General features: G+C 37.3%; 1 protein-coding gene across 1 annotated transcript; it reads right to left on the bottom strand.

Annotated features, from left to right (window-relative positions):
* Nucleotides 1-5,612: 5,612 nt before the first annotated feature.
* Nucleotides 5,613-22,906, bottom strand: grinaa (glutamate receptor, ionotropic, N-methyl D-aspartate-associated protein 1a (glutamate binding)). Its single transcript, XM_052093561.1, is given in 8 exon segments — nt 5,613-7,562; nt 9,810-9,928; nt 9,931-9,952; nt 10,151-10,279; nt 10,444-10,644; nt 11,062-11,180; nt 11,603-11,955; nt 22,771-22,906. Coding segments are annotated over 7 exon segments (1,083 nt in total). The 5' UTR covers nt 11,946-11,955; nt 22,771-22,906; the 3' UTR covers nt 5,613-7,412.
* Between the last annotated feature and the right edge of the window lie 258 nt (nt 22,907-23,164).

A 23,164-nucleotide genomic window follows, 5' to 3' on the forward strand; every position in this document is an offset into this window, starting at 1 on the left:
GTCATGCATTACTTGATACAACTGATCCTTAATAACTAAAAAAATACAGATATGTGAGTGTAATGTCTGGCTGAGGCATGCCTAAGGGTCTTGTTTCGTATCTACTCCAGAGGAAAATCCCCTGCAGAGAATCCTCTAAGAGGATTTCCCCTCCCTCATGTCATCCTGACGTGGAGCTGACACAGATGGCCCTGGCTCTATCTCTCCAGCCAGCGAATCACAAACCACACACAGAGACACTTTGTTACAGGACCCATCCACACAAATTTCCCTCAATAAAGTAGTAAATGCCGGCCAATTTGTGACCAAAATTAGTGGATAGGAGACGCGAGAACAAACCACAGCCTTGACACTATGCTTTTGTCCCTGAAATTGAATAATGACCGTCACTAATGGGTAATTGTGAATATCCCTGTGCACACACCTTACCTTCACCTGTTGGCTTGTTTCCAAAGCCTAGTACTGAACCAAGCTTTAGTGAATGAAGGTTTGATTACAACCTAAATCCACAGTGCTCACAGGTATCCGGTATGCTCCAGCATGCTCCAGTTCGTTCAGGGGCTGCCTGCGGCATGTTGGGGATCTGGACCAATGCCCCCACGTCCATCACAGAGCATCGGTCCTGGAAATGCCCAGGTTCCCCACAGCTCCAACAGACCAGATCAGGCTTTATGCCCACACAGCAAATTCATCCACCTGGGGGAAAGAGCAGAGAGGGACAGATGGAACTGATGGGCTGACCAATTCCAAGTCTGAGGAACTGGTTTGGGAGTGGGTACTCCCTGTTTACAGGGAGTTGTAAGAGGATGGGAAGAAGGGGAGGGGAAGGAGGAAGTGGGAGTCAGTTCGGCAGACCATGTGAGTTTATTGTAGCACTCTTTAACATTACACAAACAGAAGAAGCACTTCAGTTAACTATGTTTATCAAAAGAACGACATATAAAGTTCAAGATCAGTTCAAGATGGCTAGCAAAATAACAACCGCATGCTCATGAACTGCTTTTAATTTTAAACAACTTCAGCGTTAATTATACAGTATTAAGAAGGTAACAATATACTGTATGTGCCACAGTGATGTACTTGAGGAATCAAGTTCTGCAGCTCGTACTTTTTTCCAGCCAAATCGCAAAGAAAATCCAAACAAATGTGTCTCAACTCAAGATATACATCCACTGGGGTGCAGATGCAATCTTTGTTTATTCAAATATAAAGTGGCATCTGGGCAGTTTAGAATCCTAGACTTCATATACACGGGGAAATTTGTTACTGCTACACCACCGAGTCAGACTTCTACTACTGGTGCTGATTGATGTAGTTCTATACTGACTTACAGTATTTCATGACTGACAGAAGCACACATAGAGTTTTCAAATGTATTATGTTAAATATTTATTTTAGACCTTGAATTGGTCACCAAGAATTACTATTCATCAAAACCGACAGTTTAAAATAATCTTTTACTAGCGCTCCCTCGTTGCTGTGCAACTTCAAATTAACTCTGTTTAAGAATCTTGCGAGATTGACGAAAGAGGGATCCCTTCTAGGCACGACTGTGAATAAGGTCAATACAGTGTGGTACATTATATGTTAATTCTCTCATCATTTACTCTCTTTCATGCCATCACAGAGGTGTATGACATTCTTTCTTCTGTAGAACATAAGCAAAGATTTTTAGAAGAATATAATTTTAATGCAAGTGAATGGTGACCAGACCTTTCACGCTCCAAAAAACAGCATAAAAGTAATCCATACAACGACAGTAGTATAATATATGTCTTCTGATGCGACGCAAACATTATGGGCGAGAAACAGATCAATATTTAAATTATTTTATACTATAAATCTCCACTTTCAGAATGTTAAAGTAAAAGTGGAGATTTATAGTAAAAAAGGACTTGAAGGGATAGTTCACAAAAACTTTTGTAATTCTCTCTCTTATATTTTACTCACCCTCATGCCAACCCAGATGTGTATGACTTTCTTTCTCCAGCAGAACACAAACTAAGATTTGAAGTACAGTGCATTTGAGCTCTGTAGGTTCATACAATGCAAGTGGATGGTGATTAGCCCTTTAAAGCATAGACAAGCATAGTAAAAGTAATTCATAGGACTCCAGTGGTTAAATTAATGTCTTCTAAAGCTAAATGATCGCTTTGGGTGAGAAATAGATCAACATATAAATCCTTTCTACTGTAATTGTTTACCTCTGATCGGCCCTCGTGTGTGTGTGTGTGTGGGGGGGGGGGGGTATAGATATTTAGAGTGGGCAAGTAGGGTAGGGTGTGGTGGTGGTGTAGTGGTCTAAAGCGCATAACTGGTAATCTGGTACTCAGAAGGTCGCTGGTTCGATCACCACAACCACCACCATTGTGTCCTTGAGCAAGGCACTTAACTCCAGGTTGCTCGGGGGGGATTGTCCCTCTAATAAGGGCTCTGTAAGTCACTTTGGACAAAAGCGTCTGCCAAATGCATAAATGTAAATGTATCTTTGCCAGTCCTCCTTAGAATAGCATAGAATCAAATCTGGTTCCCTTTTGCGACTCACAATACACTTGTACAGCACTAGACAAACAATGCAACAACACAGCGTACATTTAAGACAAGTAGTAAATAGAATAGGTTAATAAAGAATTTACACAGTCAAAAAGAGTAAATAAAGCATTTGTCATTAGTTAAATTCTACCCTACATTATATAGTAGTGAAATTACTGTTGGAATAAAAGGCTGCTTCTTTCTATTTGTTTTGAATGTTGGAATCAAATACATTCTGCCAGAGGGAATTATTCCTAGAGGGGGTGCTTAGGACCACCTAAGATTTTAGTTGCTTTCTCCTTCATTGCTCTAGCTTTATAAATATTTTCAAGACCTTGAGCTTTTCCGAAACTGGTTTATGCACATTGATGTCCTGCTTAAACTGTATTTTTGTATAATGTTTACATTGCCTATTTTTACATTTTAAATGTAGCTTTTTTGAACATGAACATCATCAGTCAACAAAAGTTTTACAGTGGCATGTTTTAGTTTTGCCCATTACCGTAATTAGTTTAGTTTAAAAAATATGATACTATTACAGAATATATTAGGGAACAACACAAAGATTAAGGTCAGATTTGACGGAGTATCTCTCTTTTTATTATACATTCTCAGTCAGGGTGAAAAATGGACTCCACACTTTCATATACAGATCATGATGTCTTCAAGCTCTGAATATCACACATTCATAACTTGCAATATTCTACACGAGTTCTATCTATTCATCATACAAGGAAGGCGTGTCTGACTTCCAATGTCTCAGAATGACTCTACATCCAGAAACCATAGCTAAACGGCACCAAAGCATCTGCACATCCTCTGGTATAATACACAAAGCGGGGTTCTTGTGTAATGACAGACTAATGGAATGGGTCTTGAATGGTTGAGGGACAGCTAACCATGTGGGGATCTTGGAGGATTCAGGTTCACTTTTTCTTTGGCCTGGTGGTAGATCGGTCAACATGCCCTTGATGCCCTGAGCACGTGCACTGAACTTCTTTGGTGTATACATATATACACAGTATCTCACAAAAGTGAGTACACCCCTCAATTTTTTTTAAATATTTGATTATATCTTTTCATGTGACAACAGTGAAGAAATTACACTTTGCTACAATGTAAAGTAGTGAGTGTACAGCTTGTATAACAGTGTAAATTTGCTGTCCCCTCAAAATAACTCAACACACAGCCATTAATGTCTAAACCGCAGGCAACAAAATGAGTACAACCCTAAGTGAAAATGTCCAAATTGGGCCCAACGTGTCAATATTTTGTGTGTCCACCATTATTTTCCAGCACTGCTTTAACCCTCTTTGGCATGGAGGTTGCCACTGGAGTCCTCTTCCACTCCTCCATGACGACATCACAGAGCTGGTGGATGTTAGAGACCTTGTGCTCCTCCACCTTCCATTTGAGGATGCCCCACAGATGCTCAATATGTTTTATGTCTGGAGACATGCTGGCCAATCCATCACCTTCACCCTCATCTTCTTTAGCAAGGCAGAACACATCTGGAGAGGTGTGTTTGTTGTCGTTATCATGCTGGAATACTGCCCTGCGGCCCAGTTTCCGAAGGGAGGGGGATCATGCCCTGCTTCAGTATGTCACAGTACATGTTGGCATTCATGGTTCCCTCAATGAACTGTAGCTCCCCAGTGCCGGCAGCACTCATGCAGCCCCAGACCATGACACTCCCACCACCATGCTTGACTGTAGGCAAGACACACTCGTCTTTGTACTCCTCACCTGGTTTCCGCCACACACGCTTGACACCATCTGAACCATCTAGGTCTATCAGACCACAGGACATGGTTCCAGTAATCCATGTCCTTAGTCTGCATGTCTTCAGCAAACTGTTTGCAGGCTTTCTTGTACATCTTTAGAAGAGGCTCCCTTCTGGGATGACAGCCATGCAGACCAAGAGAGTTCTTTGCCATGAGGTGCCATGTTGAACTTCCAGTGACCAGTATAAGGGAGTGTGAGAAAGATGACACCAAATTTAACACACCTGCTCCCCATTCACACCTGAGACCTTGTAACACTAACGAGTCACATGACACCGGGGAGGGAAAATGGCTAATTGGGCCCAATTTGGACATTTTCACTTTTGTTGCCAGCGGTTTAGACATCAATGGCTGTGTGTTGAGTTATTTTGAGGGGACAGCAAATTTACACTGCTATACAAGCTGTACACTCACTACTTTAATAAATAAAATGATCAATTTTCACACATTATACATAAATTTCTGCATATACATTGTGAATTTATTTATTTTTCACATATCCCATCTAAGCTGGGGTCAGAGTGCAGGGTCAGCCATGATACGGCGCCCCTGAAGCAGATAGGTTCAAGGGCCCAACAGTGGTGTCTTGGTGGTTTTGGGGCTTCAACCCCTGACCTTCTGGTCAGTAACCCAGAGCCTTAACCGCTGAGCCACCACTGCCCACATTGTAGCAAAATGTCATTTCTTCAGTGCTATCACATGAAAAGATATAATCAAATATTTACAACAATGTGAGGGGTGTACTCACTTTTGTGAGATACTGTGTGTGTATATATATATATATATATACACACACACACACGTATATACTAAAATGAGCCGCCTCGTTATGCAGAACGGACCACAAAATGGCACCGCCATATGCAGACACTGACAGAATAAACTTTAGTTTTTTTTCTGTGTTTGTAGATTAATTAAGAGTGGAAAGCGATTAAAAATACATAAGCAATTACTGAATAACAACTTATAATTATTACATTCACCATTTCTTTGAGAAAACAATTAAAATCTAACTTTTATTTACATCATTGGGCATCTATAGGTAAACCATATTTATATCAGTTGTTATAGGGGCTACAAGCTGGGGACTTTTTTTTTTTTTACTTTTAGTTTAACTGATTTAAACAATCTTTTCTCAAACATTCTGTAATAATTATGGTCAATATTTCATATATGCTGTACAATTTGCTTGACAAATTACTCGTCACTCAAGAAAAAAAAAAAAAAAGACTATTTCACACCATATTTTCCTCTAATTTTATTATTTTAATGAAAAGCAAACAGGCTGTAGAGGAGTATAATTCAACTTCAGTTTAATGCAAATGTACATTGCAAACAGATCTACAAAGCCCAACCACACCCTACACACCTCAAAGCTTTACTTATGCTGAAGTTAGTTATAAAGACAAACATTTCAGACAACAGAAAAGGGTTATGTAATTCAAGACAATATTTTCTTCAACCATCTGTCACAGCAAGTTCAGTGTGCAAAAGCTCCACAAGCAATGCAGGATGTTGCAGCTGGGTACATGACATTTCAGTGAAATTTATGAAAAGAAAAAATATGTTAAATAATAACATTGGAATTTTGCATTCTTATTCTAACCTTTCTACTGAAAGCACCTGGAGTGACTATTCTTTAGTATACAACTAAGGTATACAGACAATTTGTTTGTTATATAATTCCATAAACCTTAAGATTTGAATGCACCACTTTTTAATTTCCTTCACTATGTTACCATTACTTTATCATTACCCAGCAGCCTCAGCCTACCTTCTTCTTGCAGTTTAATAAATAAAAATAATAAATAACCACAAAAAAATAAATTGTAGGAATTGTCAAATATTGTTATTTCCAGCACATTGAATGTTTTTGCAAGGTAACATGCAACTTGCTTTAATTTTAAAAGCATGGTTTACCAAATTGATAATGTGCTAAATTCCAATATTCCACTTACATTAGTTAAAATGTAGGAAAAATATCTTTCCCTCACACAGCCACAATCACAACAACAAAGTGATCTATTTAACAAATAAACAAAACAGTGTCAAGTAGTGAGCTATAAGATAGAACAGAGTCATTTTATGTAGTGATGGAGCCTGAAATACTGACCTTTGGAACAATTTATAGTCGACAACCTCACAACCACACCTTCCTCAAAAAATGTATTATATCAATAGGCTATTTGACTTTATTTTTATTTTTTTTATCAGTGTTGTACTGTAGATAACAATTGACTGGACATCCATTTTTCATCTTGGAGTGTATATATTAGTGATGTTAAGTTGCAAAGCAGGTATATTAGAAAATACACATATTTGAGAGCTCAACAGCCATTCAAGCCTAAAACTGGAGGGCTATGAGCTTTATTTGACTATTTACAGCTGTATAAGCAAATGTTTGAAGTAGTACCTGTTCTTGTCCGACATTCTTTGCTGTGTTAAGACTACCATGCAGAGAAACTTCATGTTGATTAGTGTTCATCACTCTGAAATGTAAATCTATTTTGATGCTTTGCTCATTGATGTTTTTCTTTATGCACTTTGAACATAACTATGCCACGTGCAAGGCTCAGAGAGGTCAGGGGAAATTTCTGCCATGCCGTTTGGATGCTAAGGTTGAATAATTTTGCACAATATGATACATGTCCAGAACCTCAGAAGCATTTTTACCAGGAAGCAAACGTGCGTTTTAGGAAACTACAGTCATATGAATTGTTAAATAAACTTTTAAAAACATGCCAATTGATTTTGTGATTTTGTCCACAAAAAGGACATAGAGCCTATTTTCTGACCAGCCTGTTTACATATGTTAAATATAAGAAATGGTAGAAAGGAATAAATTAAAGGGTTAGTCCACCCAAAAATGAAAATTCTGACATCATTTACATTCTGCCTAACATGTCCTTTAGAAAGAAAATCACACTGTTTTGAGATGAGATGAGTTTGAGTAAGTGATAACAGAATTTTAATTTTTTTAGGGATTATCTCTTTAAGACTCAAAAGAACACAAGGAAGGTGATGAGAGGCGAGGTGATAAACCATTGTGCAGAAAGGTGGACTGCACTTCCCTCTGATCACAGGGAGGGGGTGCACTTAATCCCTGGAGCGACCCACAATGGCCAGAATGTAAAGGAAGATGTTGATGATGTCGGTGTAGAGGTTGAGGGCTGCAAAAACGTACTCCTCTGGGCTAATGGCCAACTTCTTGTTGCCCAGTAGAAGCTGGGTGTCCACAGCCAGGAACTGTAAAAGAACAAACAAGCACTCAGTATCATGTTGTGCTTTGGGGGAATAAGGCAAGTGGAATTGTTTATTCAGAGGGTTGAATCTGATATTACGGTTTCTTTTTACCTTTGTATCTCAGAGAAATCATCATGCTTTTTTCTTGGACCAGTACGCAACCATATAACCTCTTAGAACCCCCCCAGCAACTGCTTTAGTAGACACTAAACACTCTGGATACCTTAGCAAGCAGGTAGCAAAGCCCAAACAACCACTCTAGCATTGTGGCGGCGAGTTTTGCATGGGCAAACACACCTCATATTTTCTTCAGACAATGCAAAAACCTAGTTTAAATACATTATCATATGGTAAAAAATCCTTTCAACCTCAAAATAAAGCCCAAATCAATTTGCTGGGTTTGTATCCTACTAACTGTGCTACTTACATCCTTTCCCTATTACATCACAATTTCCCCAAGGCTTTCACTAAGAATTTTGCTTTCATTACCTGATGTTCCAACAATTGCTGACATTGGACCAAACCTTCAAGCTGACCTCACTGCCCCAAAAGACTTGTTATGCCTTATTTATAGTCTGTCATACTGGAAAATTAAAAACTCAAACACACAGGCTTGATGACCTAGTTTGTGAAAGACAGATGGTAAAACACTATATAAACTCAGCAAAAAAAAGAAACGGCCCTTTTTCAGGACACTGTATTATAAAGATAATTTTGTAATAATCCAAATAACTTTACAGATCTTTATTGTAAAGTGTTTAAACAATGTTTTCCATGCTTGTTCAATGAACCAATGAACGTTAAGGCACTAACAGCTTACAGACGGTAGGCAATTAAGGTCACAGTTATAAAAACTTAGGACACTAAAGAGACCTTTCTACTGACTCTGAAAAACACCAAAAGAAACATGCCTAGGGTCCCTACTCATCTGCGTGAACGTGCCTTAGGCATGCTGCATGGAGGCATGATGACTGCAGATGTGGCCAGGGCAATAAATTGCAATGTTCGTACTGTGAGATGCCTAAGACAGTGCTACAGAGAGACAGGAAGGACAGCTGATCATCCTTGCAGTGGCAGACCATGTGTAACAACAACTGTACAGAATCGGTACATCCGAATATCACATCTGCTAGACAGGTACAGTATGGCAACAACAACTGCCTGAGTTACACCAGGAGGGCTTGTAGGCCTGTTGTAAGGCAGGTCCTTACCAGACATCACCGGAAACAGCGTTGCATATGGGCACAAACCCACCTTCGCTGGACCAGACAGGACTGGCAAAAAGTGCTCTTAACTGACGAGTCGCAGTTTTGTCTCACCAGGGGTGATGGTCGGACTCACATTTATCGTCGACAGAATGAGCGTTACACCGAGGCCTATACTCTGGAGCAGGATCGATTTGGAGGTGGAGGGTCCATCATGGTCTTGGGCGGTTTGTTACAGCATCATCGGACTGAGCATGTTGTCATTGCAGGCAATCTCAACGCTGTGCCTTACAGGGAAGACATCCTCCTCCCTCATGTGGTACCCTTCCTGCAGGCTCCTCCTGACCCTCCAGCTTAACAATGCCACCAGCCATACTGCTCGTTCTGTGCATGAGTGTTCTGCTATGGCCAGTGAAGAGCCCGGATCTCAATCTCATTGGGCACATCTTGGACCATCTTGGATCGGAGGGTGAGGGCTAGGGCCATTCCACCAAGAAATGTCCCGTAACTTGCAAGTGCCTTAGTGGAAGAGTAGGGTAACATCTCACAGCAAGAACTGCCAAATCTGGTGCAGTCCATGAGGAGGAGAAGGACTGCAGTACTTAATGCAGCTGGTGGCCACACTAGATACTGACTGTTACTTTTAAATTTGCCCGCCCCTTTGTTCAGGGACACATTATTCAATTTCTGTTAGTCACATGTATGTGAAACTTGTTCAGATTATGTCTTAGTTGTTGAATATTTTTATATTAATACAAATATTTACACATGTTAAGTTTGCTGAAAATAAAAGCAGTTGAAAGTGAGGACGTTTCTTTTTTTGCTGAGTTTATATACCTCATAACAAAAACATGAGAAAATACATTTGCAGGTTACTTTCACATATAGTGTAAAACTGTGGTGCTATCAAAAAATTCCTGTTTGTTGGAGTGGCCCATACAGCTTGACACATCAACAGTAGCCTGACCAATCAGGCAATCCTGTTAATTAGAAGGGGGGTTGACATACTTTTGGCCATATAGGAGTTCAGTTAGCCACTACTTACACAGGTGAAGAGCAGGGCCCCAAGCGAGGCGTAGACGATGTGCAGAATTTTGTTACGAATGAAGATGCAAAGGATTGAGGCGAGGAGCAGGACGATCAGACAGACAAAAAGTACACCCGGCAGGAAGTAAAGTCATATTTACTCTGTTTTTGGAGGAGGAGAGAATAATAACCATCAGTGGTGGTAATTGCACACAAAAGACCAATAAATAACACACCTGCCCATTTCCAAAGCTCTGAAATATAATTAAAGGAATTTTCTATATAACAACAGTAATATTTCTAAAGAGCTATAAGCTCGGTAGTAACAGCTTCAAGTGAAGAAGTAGTGAGCAAACAAACCTGCAGTGAGAAGAGCACAACTGTGAAGCAGACGACCGCAGTGATGCCCACTGCCATGATGACCGCATCTGTATCATAGAAGCTGGCAATCATGCCAACCATGTAGGACAGACTCAGGGTCAGGATTGACTGAGAAAAATAAGAGATGGGTCAATCAATAAGCATTACATTATATGCAAACAACTATATACTAAAACACTTGGCTACATTTTGATCTATGAAGTTGAAATAGTTTAAAAATGGCATTCCAAATTATTGTGCATATTTTTTGCAATAAATATTGTAGGTTGTACCAGCGCCACCAGATTCCACGGGTGCTTGCGGCGAAACTCTCCACAGCAGCTGAGAACAATAAGAGCCACAAAGAAGATCGCATAGGACACATAGTACGTCCACTGATTTCTCCGTACAAACACTTTGACGTCGCTCACAAAGGTGAAAATGGCAACAAAAGAGAAGGTGACCGTCAGCTGAACAGTCAGAACCAAAAATACCTGAAAACAGAATTTTTTTTAATTAACACACTATACTGCTACACATACTTCTTTATATACATATTTGAAGAGGCCTTATGCACCCGTGTTACACTGCTACACTAAAATGTTTTTAGTATTATTTACTGTATACAGTATGTTACAGCCACATAAATATCTGTTAAAGGTGCATTAAGTCATTTTTAGAATTAAAAATAAAATACAGTTTCATCTAAACAAATGAATAGACCTTCAAAAATGAATAGAATATTTGGCCACAAATATCTTTAAAATATTCAAAACTTACATTAGATGAAGATATCAAAGGCACCACTACACTCTGTATTCTTGTTCATTTCTCATGTTTTACTAGACTCTTTCTTCTAAACAATTTCCATCAAAATAAATCAGTGCTCAAAATGATCCTGTCCCTCTTACCTTTCTAATAAAGGCCTGTCGGATACTTTTATCTTCCCAGTTAGAGTTGGCAAACTCATCATTGCCATAGTAAGAGGGAGGGCCATCTCCACCATGGTATCCAGGGCTATCCATAGAAGCTGCCAAAGAACACAAATAGTCACAAATTTATTATATGATGGGTAAAATGTTACATATAATGGACTGTACAACTACTATAGAGCCCTTACGGCACTCCAATGTATTCCCGCTAAAGGGACAGTACATCCAAAAATGAAAATTGAGTCCTCCCTTGGATGGAAGCATTCCTTCTAATGAATAATGTGGAGAAACACTCAAAAACGAATGACCTATTAGCGTACTCAACTACCAAACCAAATGTAGAATTTATGCGTATACCTAAGAATTTATGACATTGCTTCAAGTTTCATTTCATTCAACTGCAAGAATGAAATGGCTCTAAAAAAAATAATAATAATAAAAAAGAACCACTTTACCTTTTAGTCTTGTGATCTACTCTCAGTAACAATAACATCTCATAAAGCTTCATTACTGTACTTACCATTTGGTTCTACAGCGAAGCCCGGTTGGACAGGGCCCTGCTGGTAGGGGCCCTGGGGGTATGGCCCCTGTGTGTATGGCATCTGTGGGTATGGCATCTGTGGGTATGGTCCAGGACCGAAGCCTGGTGCTGCAGGTTGGCCATAACCAGGCTGGCCATAACCAGGCTGACCATAACCAGGCTGACCGTAGGAGTCCGGCGCTGCATATGGAGGCGCCCCTGGGTTCTGGGAGTAGTTAGGTGGGGGCATCCCAAACGCATCAGTTTTGGGTGGCCCATAGACACTGTTGTGAAGGGGGTTGTTCTCCCCCATCATAGGGTAGACTGGCTTGTCCTGGGACATGTCTCTTTCCCTGAAATTGACAAGAAAACAGAAAAGTTAAAATGTATATTAAGATAATAAAAAAGACGTAAGAAGTATAGCAAATATGTTCAGCTGTGATGGGGGATAACTAAAAGTAACTATGCCAATTTAACTGCATTTTTTAGTAGGGTGATAGTAGCTCAGCTGTGATTAGGGCTGGGTATCGAGTTCGATACATTTTAGGCACCGACCGAATAGCCTCTAAACAATCTTTGTATTGAAAAATGTATTGTTGTTCGGTACCAAATTTAGATACCTAAGGGGTTAATCTGGTCAACGTAAGTGATAAGCATGTAGTATGCTAGATGTGCCCAAATCTAAAAGTGCCGGTGATTGGCTGTGTTTAGGCATCAAGGAAAAACACTAGTTTACACCGGTTACACCCAGAGACGCGGGCGTACCGTCCCACTTTTCACCAGGCTCGATGCCAAAAGCACGTGATGCAAAATTTGAGACAAGATAATTGCTGCCAAGACTGGCAACACGACAAATCTGATGAAGCACTTCAGTGCACGGAATAAACTTAAGAGCAGAAAGTTGCTCCGTCTTCGACTGTAAGAAGACCGAGCTGGTGCAGCCATCCTCTCAGCATCCTCCTGCCACAGAGCTTCCTTCAACATGCCCACCACACGAGTCATCCTCCAAAACTATTGATGAATGCAGCGGCGCTATGACTGGGACACCGACAGGTAAGGTTAACGTTTAGCAAACAAACTAAATCGGCTAACTTGTAGCGGTACATGCTTGTGTACATGTTAAATTAACATTTCTGTGAGCGGTGATATAGTCCTATAAACTGGGACCTACGTAACGTTAGACATTGTTTGGATGTATGGCTATAGATAGCTAGCTAAATCGATGCTAAAAATGCTTTAAGGTTGACTGTAACTGATCAAGTTTAACTTACATTAAAATAGTTATCTTGTTAAACCATACTTATCCTTAGGTTTGGCTGAATTAACAGTTTAGCTTTCTTGTTGTTTTTTTCCTCTCCACATTAATGTTATAGCCTTTGCCCCTGCTGACCCTGGCATGAGGAGACCAGAAGGCTCAGGAAATGAGTCTTTGAAAAAGTAAACTGAAAAAATAAAACCAAATGTTTTTGAGGTAATGTTTGTAATCTTGTTAAAATGGATTTCATAAAATTGGTATCGAAAAAAGTATTGTTTAGGAACTGGTATCGAAGTCAAGGCATCTTCACTATATACATGTATGTATATATATATTAGGGTTTTGCCGACAGACAATGATATATATATATATATATATATATATATATATATATATATATATATATATCGCAATATCCAATTATATCAGTAACCCCTGGGCTGAGGGATCGTGAATATTCTTGCTATTCTTGACAATTTAAATTAATTCATTAAAAAACGAAAAACTTAAAATCAAATTCAAATTGCACTCCAAACAAAACGAAAAAGTAAAATAATTAAGTGATAAAAGAATAATATATATTTATACCTTTCCATTCACCATCAGGCAAGTATCCATCTTAACATGCAGGCGGAAAATTACTTACACAAATGAAGACAAAAAACAATTATAAACGTTAAAATAATAATTATAATGATAATAATAATCGTTGAAATATAAGTCATGATTTGAGGTGAATGTGTTTTTGTATTATTTTATGTTTTAATTAAAGATGTAGGCTATAGGCTGCAGAGTTGTGGTCACAATGAACTGCACTGTGGAAATAAAGCAAACTGAACTCAAAGCACCTCCTGATCTGAGATGTCTGAGGTCATATGCAGCACTCATATACGATACTGTTCTTGCACAAAAATTTATAAATAAAAATAAATTCAGAAGACAGAAACAAAAAAAGAGTGAGAAACTTTTACATGCGTGAGTTCCACGAGACTGCACGAGTCTCGTGGAACTCCACATGCGCATATACGCTTTTCTGTCATCTGTTCTTAATAATAATAATAAAGTGTTTCTTCAAGCGCAAATCTGTGTGTGTCTATGGGCAAATTATTTGTAATATTAATTTTATAATAATAATAGCCCAATAATAATAATTTAATACATGGGAAAACGAGCCAAATATCATCTTGACATCGTCAAAGGCATCAGCTATTGGCGATCACTCTGACCATCGTTGATCTCAGAGATCATTGTCTGTCGGCAAAACCCTAATGTGCATTTCTCTCTATTATTTAACAAAATGTTCAGACAGTCTCTTGCTGGTTTTTCGGACACATTCAGAATCATTACCGCTTTTGCCATTGTCGCTGCGGCTCGCTTTGTGTGTGCACTTGTATTTCACTTGCGTGACTCATTATTACGGTTCAGGATTTCTATGTAATGTAGAAGAGTGTTAGCAATTTTACTTGTAACATTCTCAGCCCTGGAACTCAAACCAATTTCTGATGTGCCCCTATTTTCAAATAAGGTGCCATTATGAAAACTCTCTTCACTGAATAAACAGCAGTTATGCAACACTGTCCCCATTTACTCTGGATGCCAAATCCCATGTGACCTGATCTCAGCTCAGCGGTCTGTCCAGCAGTAATGACCGGGTTATATTCAACAGCTTGTTTTCCTCTGTCCTCCTTCAGAGCAGCAAGGATTAAAGCAATTTCACCTCATTTTTGACAAATGTATTTTTGTATTTGGGATGCTATCTTTGAACACAAAACTATTATTTACTATATTGAGTGATTATATTTTTGGGAAAACATCAGCTAACTTCAATTAAGATCTATTAGTGCTTAATTTTGTCAAAGCTTCAGCCATTTTCGCAACTATTTCACCAGCTATTTTTTAGTCATACAAGTACAGTTCCTATCTACTTGAATGAGAAAAGACAGAAACTGTTTTTCAATATTGGACTGAAATTGCATATTTCAAATCAGCAATAAAATCTGACAATAATGGTATCATAAACATGTTTCTTCAGCTCAAATCACAAATTTTAAAAAAAATATTTTTCAGGCAGGTCCAGCTAATATGCATACAGGAAATCTATTCAGCCACCATATTTAAGACCTTATTCACAGTAGCACCAAATTTGATTTTTGCCATGAATGAAAACATGGCTGTGAGGGATAAACGTATAGTCTTATAAAACATGCACGATATAAAGCTCCAAGATCACATCCTATTTTCCACAAATTGTTTTATGGAGATTTTTGTCAATCAAAAACTCTTTTTGCAATATTTCGTCAGTGGAAAGATCCAAAACACTAGAAACAATAGCACAACCCATTGAAGAGACCATAAGTCTATGCCTCAATGCCTCAAAAATTAAAGATGGCGCTACTGTAAATCAGGTCCATTGTGTTGATGCCTCTTATCAAAGAGATGATTTGCTTTTTTAATGGCTTTTTAAGGCAGTACAATTTCTCCCATTCTTATATGAGTGGGCCATCTCATATCCTTGTAATGTCTTTGATTCTGTCTATTCCATTAATGTCACCCATTCTGTTTATCTCTCATTCTGGATACATTAACCAAAATCAATTAAGGGAACAACATGTGGATACGGTCTGTACTGCTATTGGTTGCTATTATATCAAAGCACATCTGATTTGCAGGACAGAATGAGTTATGTTTTTAAAGCTGTTTTTTTTTTTTTTTTTTTAGACATGTAATATTGTCCTCCTTATTCCAGAGTACTTTATTTTAGCATGGCAGGAGGATTTTCCCAAATGTTGACATACTTATGAATTAGCAGCCTGATCTCATTATTATTATTATACTTAGCTATTTGTACATTATTATTTGCAACATTGAAACGTAATTTTTGATAGACACTGAAATGTACAATATGGACGTTTTAAAAGCATTTAAAATGTAACCATATGTACATAATAACTGCTTTAGAAATGTACATTATAAACACATTCATTATAGCTACACAGTTTTTGAATCCACAAAATGATATAAAATAAAAAATATTTTTGTATATTTTTGTATAAATTATTTATTATATATTTATATTGCATAAATATATTTAAACATTTTTACTCTTTTATAGATATTTTACATCTCCTAACCCTACACATTACAGGCAGATAACTGTACAGTGACATTTTTTGTTACAATATTCTAATTTCACCCCTACCCCTAAACCTAATAATTTCTTAACCATATTTAAAAATGTAACCGGCAGATAAACTTAATCACAATAATTTATTCAGAAAAATGGCAAAATTGAGAACCAAAGTAGTCCAAAGGACTATGTGCTGCATCCGATGTGCTCCCTGACAGCATACAATAGCTTTGTGTGAGGTAGAGAGTGGAACTTAAGTTATTAGCCTAATCACTGAAAATCTTCTCCTGATCCACTCTGTGAAGGCACTGTTAAACCTCATTCAAAAAAATACTTGGCTAATATGGCAAGTCGCAAACGGTCACAAGACACTTGAGAGCCTATGTGCATTTGACACCACTGATATAAAACCTGTCTCTTAACGCTTTTTGAATCATCAGTATGTGAGTTGGTGGTTATGGGTACTATGGCAGATGCATATGGTGATAGTTGAATAAAAAGCTTGAATTTGGGTATATTCCTCACATAGATTTGTTTTATGGTATAATTTATTTATTTTTAAGCTACAGCATATTATGAAAACTTATTTTGTGTCCCATGACAAACAAAATAAAAATAAATGAAAAAAAAAGTGCCGCTTAAATGATTAAACATTACAGACTTTCTATTCATTTTAACATTGTAAGTTTAGTCTTGATAAAAATTATATTTTGTAATGAGTCAAAAAGGGCAGCAGAAATCACACTGAACAGAATGAAACCTATGGCTAGGTAAATGCATCAACTTCATTAAATGGGCTAAATCTGATTACATTTAACTAATCTCATTGATTATAAATGTGATCAAATTAACTGATTAATTCCACAAATTCAATATGGAATGAAATTAGTATATGTAAGCTTTTGTACATTTCTAAAGGTGTTAATACATAAAATTATTAAATTTTAGATGCTGTCAGTATGTCAATATTGCACATTTCGGTGTATATGCAAATAGAAGCAAATGTTCATTTACATACAAATTTTAATAAGATCACATTGGAATTATTGGAAATGAAAAACAAAGTTTAACTGTTCAGTGAGGAGGAATCAAATGACCTCAAAGCTGAGATTTAAATCTATGAATCATTAGATTAGCTATTGAGAGTCTTTAACCAAACATAAAAAAGTAAACATACTCCGGTCATTTAGGCTTTGCATGTTAATGAATGAGGCTTTGAGAAAGTCAAGGCATTTCAACAACTGATTTAAGGGTGAATTTTCCGCCTATGAGAAACCTTGTGACAATCATGTTGGTCAGCTGACTGTAAACTTGAGTCACACATGAATGTGCAGTAAAAAGAGACAATCATCCAATGACATTAATAAAACCTTAGTATGAGCTATACAGCTTAAATTTTTAGGGGTCAGGCATAACAAACAAAAGCTAAAACCAAACCAAGTCATCATTAATGTAACTGGGATCTCAAATGTCTACATGCAAGCATTCAGAATCAGAAGAGAACCTGCAAATACTGTATATAGCATCAACAATAAAACTAAGCATTGATCTAGAGCTATAACAAATGCACATATGCAAATATAATTGTATCTAAAGGTAATTTCATTATAATTGTATGTAGGTCTTTTATTTTATTCCTGAATTGTCAAAATGTGTCCAGTGTTTAGGTTTATAGTGGTAATACAACTTTGTGTCACAGGAAAAATTCAATGTAAGATAGCAAACAGGATTTGCTCATAGAAACACTTGCTGTCCAAACTGGCGAGTATAGTTTGGTTTATGACAGGATACTCAAGGACAGAAATCCTCTTAGGAGACGGTGGATAAAGCAAGAGACACTTTACTTGGCTACGGCTGATGTGATTCACAGGGGGAATTATGGGAAGGGAGTACTGCTTCAATGAGCCTATAAACACCCACAATTTACACAAGGCAAGTGTCTCAGAGCATTAGTGAATGGTTACAAAACTATAAGCCTATCTGGACCAACTCTAAGGGAAAGCAATTTAATCAAAACATGTTTGCTTTCTTGTCTGCTAATGTTTATGTAACTTTACTCTCCCTAATGTTAAAAGTTTCCACATTTGAAATCAGCTTCATGTTATTTGGCCCAATTTTGAAGACAGTAATTTAGTGCATCTTACAACATTATCCATAAAATGCAAGTTAATTTAGAATAAATTAAATATATACTGTATAGAAATTAAAGACAAATTCATATAGGTGCAGGCATTTCTGGAAATACCCCATAACTTGTCAAGATGATTTTGGGCAACTTATACTAAAATTCAGTTTATTAAAACCTAAACTACAGCAATTACTTTAAATTTATTTGAATTTCATTCCACTTTAATCCTACTACCTTACAGATATTTTTAATACAATTCTGCATCCTATTAGCTATTTAATTTCAAGTTCAATTAAAATTCAGCAATTGCACTGAAATTTTACATATTAAAGGCATATATAATTCAATTCTAAATGGCACCAAAAAAAAAGTGAGAGAGAGAAAGAGAGATAGGAGGTGAACATACGGACACCAAAAAAGGGAAAGAAATAGCACAAACATAGTTCTTGTTTATTCCACTGCATTCTAATGTTATTGCTTCTGACTGTTATTTCAAAGGGGTGCCCAAGTTTTGTTTTAAGAGCACCAGGGGTCATATTACAGAAACATCCAAACTCTAAAATCCTATCCCATCTGTTTAGTCACCATAGTTATTTCAATAAAGATCTCAGCTATTAACTGAAAAGTTTTTGTAATATTGCCCCTGAAACTAGTCATTGCAGATGTCAAATTGCCGTCATTGTGGTAAATATCTCTAAAAATATGTGGCTCGAAATATATTCCATGATTTTCAAATAAAATGTGCCTGAACATTAGATCAAGTATAAATTGGTCCCAGCTGAAACTGGTCAATTTCAATAAGAATTTCTGATTTCTCTTAAGCCCTCAGAAAGTTCCACAGCACATGTGTCTCTCTCATTGTCAAGTATGAGAGTCATTCTAATCTAATCTAATCTAATAATTATTTCCATTGATCTATCAGCCATTCTGTAATCTGTGAACCCATATCAAATTCGCCACATGGCAGATTTTTTTTTTTAGAGATCACCTTATAATTCTCAAAAGCATTTTCCAAATGTTCATGGAAGAAACCGATTCCATCTTCAAATACTAATCTCCACATGAGCATTGTATTTCCATTCAATTGAAGAGAATCAATTATTTAAACCTCATAACATTGTTCCATTGTGGAGAAATGTGCTTATCCTCATAAAGGTACAGTCCGGAATAAATACAAGTTAAGCTCAATCGACAGCATTTGTGGCATTGTTCATTTCTGATTTCCGGTTGTGGCAATATGTTGATTTCTCCATTCTGATGGTTGATGTGAACATCAACTGAATCTCCTGTATCGGCATGATTTTATGCACTGTGCTGCTGCCACAGATTGGTAGATTAGATAATCGCATGGATGATTGTTGGTGCCAGATGGGCTGGTTTGAGTATTTCTGTAACTGCTGATCTCCTGGGATTTTCACAAACAGCAGTCTCTAGAATTTACTCAGAATGGTGCAAAAAGACAAAAAACATCCAGTTGAGCAGCAGCAATGCCTTGTTGATGAGAGAGGTCAACAGAGAATGGCCAGACTGATTTGACCTGACAAAGTCTTCGGTAACTCAGATAACCGCTCTGTACAATTGTAGTGAGAAGATTAGCATCTCAGAATGCTATTCTGAGATGCGGGTTGACGCTGTTTTGGCGGCATGTGGGGGACCTACACAATATTAGGCAGACAGTTTAAATGTTGTCACATTTCTGCCTTTAAACCCTACAAAAATTTGCCCCATTCTCTTCCATTGTAAGTGCCTCCCTGTAACTTCGATTTTTCTTTTTTAAAAAATAATAGAGGGACAAGTTGAAATTATTTTTGTGGTACCATCATTATGAAACAAATGCTGTCGATTGTGCTTACCTTGAACACTGAATATTTCTTTAAGTAAAAAGGGTAGATAAAAAGAAAAGAATAACTTTCGAGGTAAACATTGTTTTCATGCACTTTGTAGCAGTAGCATTTATAATACTTAAAGAGTCTAAAAGAAAACAGAATAATTTACTCTCTTTGCATGGGCTACAGGGTCAACAATGTGCTGGCATGCATGCATGAGCATATAATGGCCAACAAAACAGGATGCAAGCAAAATCAGATTTGCTTGAGGACTGCAGGCTGGACATTTGAAATTGTCCATCAACTGAATGAAATACATAGTGTCATAAGAATTAATCACAGTACTATATGGTAATGAACCAACAGTCTGGAAGTACATTTCTGGAAGTAAAAATCCCATTCAATGTTTCCATTGACTTTAAACGATAACTTGTAAACCTTTCAAGACAGACCTACCTTGAGCTCCGAGGTTCTCATCGATGGTATATGCTTCCATAAAATCATCTGTCTGTGTTATTTCAACTTAATTGTTTAAAAGTCGTGTTTGGTAACAGAATTCATAGTAAACAACTACATTACCCATGGTCCAGCAGAGAACTCTTCATTCAGAAAACTGCAATCAACCAAGCCCACAAAAACATGCCTCGGAGCAGCTGCCAAATCCAACTCTAGATGGCGTAATCAAGTCGGTCTCTCTTCACCTTTAAACTACTTATATATTTGTACATATCAGAATATTTTGCAATTAACGTAAAATATATTGTTTATATGTTTATAATCAACAACCTAAAATCAATAGTTTCATAAAGTCCCATAATTTTTTATTCAATGACATCACTTTGCAATGCTTCATGGGTTTGTAGTCAGTGCCCTCTTAAAAGAAAGTATATACAAAAGACTTGTACTTTTGTCTTTTTATCCAATTTTCACATTATTTTTTGCCTCATAACAAAGTTTCTGATGTTGTTATTCACCTCAGAGCTGATTGGTTTGGTTCATGGCTAACAACTGTTTTATGGAGTATTTTATGAAAAGTCCATGGAAAAAAATAAATGGAAAAATACTTCTGGAAACCAGAAGATAAAAAGTGGGCAAGCATTGCTGTGCTTTATTAGTACATCTTAATTCATACAAAAACGTACGACTTGTACATCAACCAATCAGAATACGCTTCACAAACAGGTGTTTGGAACCCAGAAGTGTTGCTTTCTTCTTTATTACACATCAAGCCTATTAACATTAATATCATGGACATGTTTATGCTCTGGGTAGGGTAAGGTGTAACACTTTATGGTTATGTTTAGGGATGGGGTTTGGGTTAGCAGTTAAAGTTACCAAAACACAGTTTTGGATTCACATGGAACAAAAGCCACATCGAGAACTACAAGGACACGAGGGAAGCGTCTCTCATTGGTGGGTGTATAACTCGTGATTTCATACAAATTAATTCGCCATATTATTGTGACAAATTCTCATGAGATCTGGCCACCAACTCATGCACAAGACAACAAATGTGTGATCTGTGTAAAAGCCTGTGCTACAGGAGGACATATTACAAACACCCATTGTATGAAAAACTGTATTTTTATAAGATTTGTAGACCCTAATTAAAAAACGGTGTACTTGGGTAAACAATGCCCAATGTATAAATGCCAGAAAACAAATAATCATGGTTTAAGCAAGGCTTGGGAAAAGGACGGGAGTATGGAGCTGTACAATTTGCTGAGATGGGTAGAAAGGGATGATGAGTAGGCCTGAATGTTGTCCAGCAATTGGGATTAGGAGGTGACTTGGCAAATAGGCTAGTGTGAACTGGAACATACATTTTCTGCCATAATGCATACTTTTTTAATAGGAATTTATTTAAAGAAAATAATAATAATAAAAAAAGTAGCTCTGCCTTTTCTGTGTATATTTATATTTATTATAATCAATCATACAATGATTCCCTATAAAGCTCATTGGACTTCCAATATATCCTATTTATAAATCTCCAGCATAAAAGCGCCAAAGCACATGACGACACGTGGAAATGTCAACAAAACGCAACGTCACGCTGCGTTTGGGACAGTAGTTATCAAAGCATAGAAGTTACCAAAGCATTACAGAACATATTTGCCACATGTAATTCAGTTTCTTTCTTTTTTATTTTATCTGCCTAACAATACCTGCTGCACCAGTTCTTACATGCTTGAAATAACAACCCATGACACAAATGCATGTGTGATCTGCTATTCAGCAGTCTGTCCTGACAACTCTATCCACATTGTACGACTACAATTAGAGCGGTGTAGATCTGGATAAGAATTATTGATAAATATTATCAATTGCAACACATGCGTTAAACATGACCAAAGAAACAATACACGTGAGCCATTATGTAAACAAAATGTCTTCTGTTCAGAAACAAATTAATGTCTTTAACTTCAGGTCATCAAGCCAAAAATCGAATAATGATAATATAAAGAATCAATCCATTTGTTAAATTAAAACATAACTAGGAGACTACCCAAACATAACATGTAAATTAATCTGTTGCTGATATAACGGTGCGGCCCGCTGCGTATGTCGTTAACATGATGTGACTCCATCACGTTTGTTTTAACATGTCTAATGTCAAACGTAATAGATTAAAAGGCAAAACCTGAAATGTCAGGAGATATGTGCGATTACATAGCTTGCTTGAAATGCATACTCGCGACGCGACAAAACATAAAGCTTATTGATATGGCGCACCGAACAACAAGAGCGCCATGTTCATCCACCTGCATTATTAAATTTGCTTTTAAATTAACCAATGCAGCGCACTGACAGACAATTAGATTGACTTACCCCTCAGGTTACACGGCGCACAGCAAAATACAACGTTTGTGTTTTAAACACTAGCGAAGGAAAAGTCCGTGTTTGATGGCTTGTGTTGACGACGGTTGCGGTCCCGCTAGTTGCGAGTATACTTGTCTGTCTGCTTTGGATGTCTAAGCCCCGCCCACCGCTTATGACGATTTTCAGAAGTCACGTGATACGAAAACAAATATATGTAAAGATGAGAAGCAAAAGCAGATTGTACCATTTCGCAGTAGCTAGAATGTTGTAAAAATATGTGTATGGATGGATTATAGCCATTTTAGTGTTATAATATTATAGAAAATGTGCAAACCACTGTACTTTGTCTCCAGGTTCTCAGTGTCATCATCAATATATGAGACATTTGTGTGAAGTGGTTATT

The sequence above is a fragment of the Xyrauchen texanus genome, chromosome 26 (assembly GCF_025860055.1).
Source record: "Xyrauchen texanus isolate HMW12.3.18 chromosome 26, RBS_HiC_50CHRs, whole genome shotgun sequence".
Taxonomy (NCBI): domain Eukaryota; kingdom Metazoa; phylum Chordata; class Actinopteri; order Cypriniformes; family Catostomidae; genus Xyrauchen; species Xyrauchen texanus.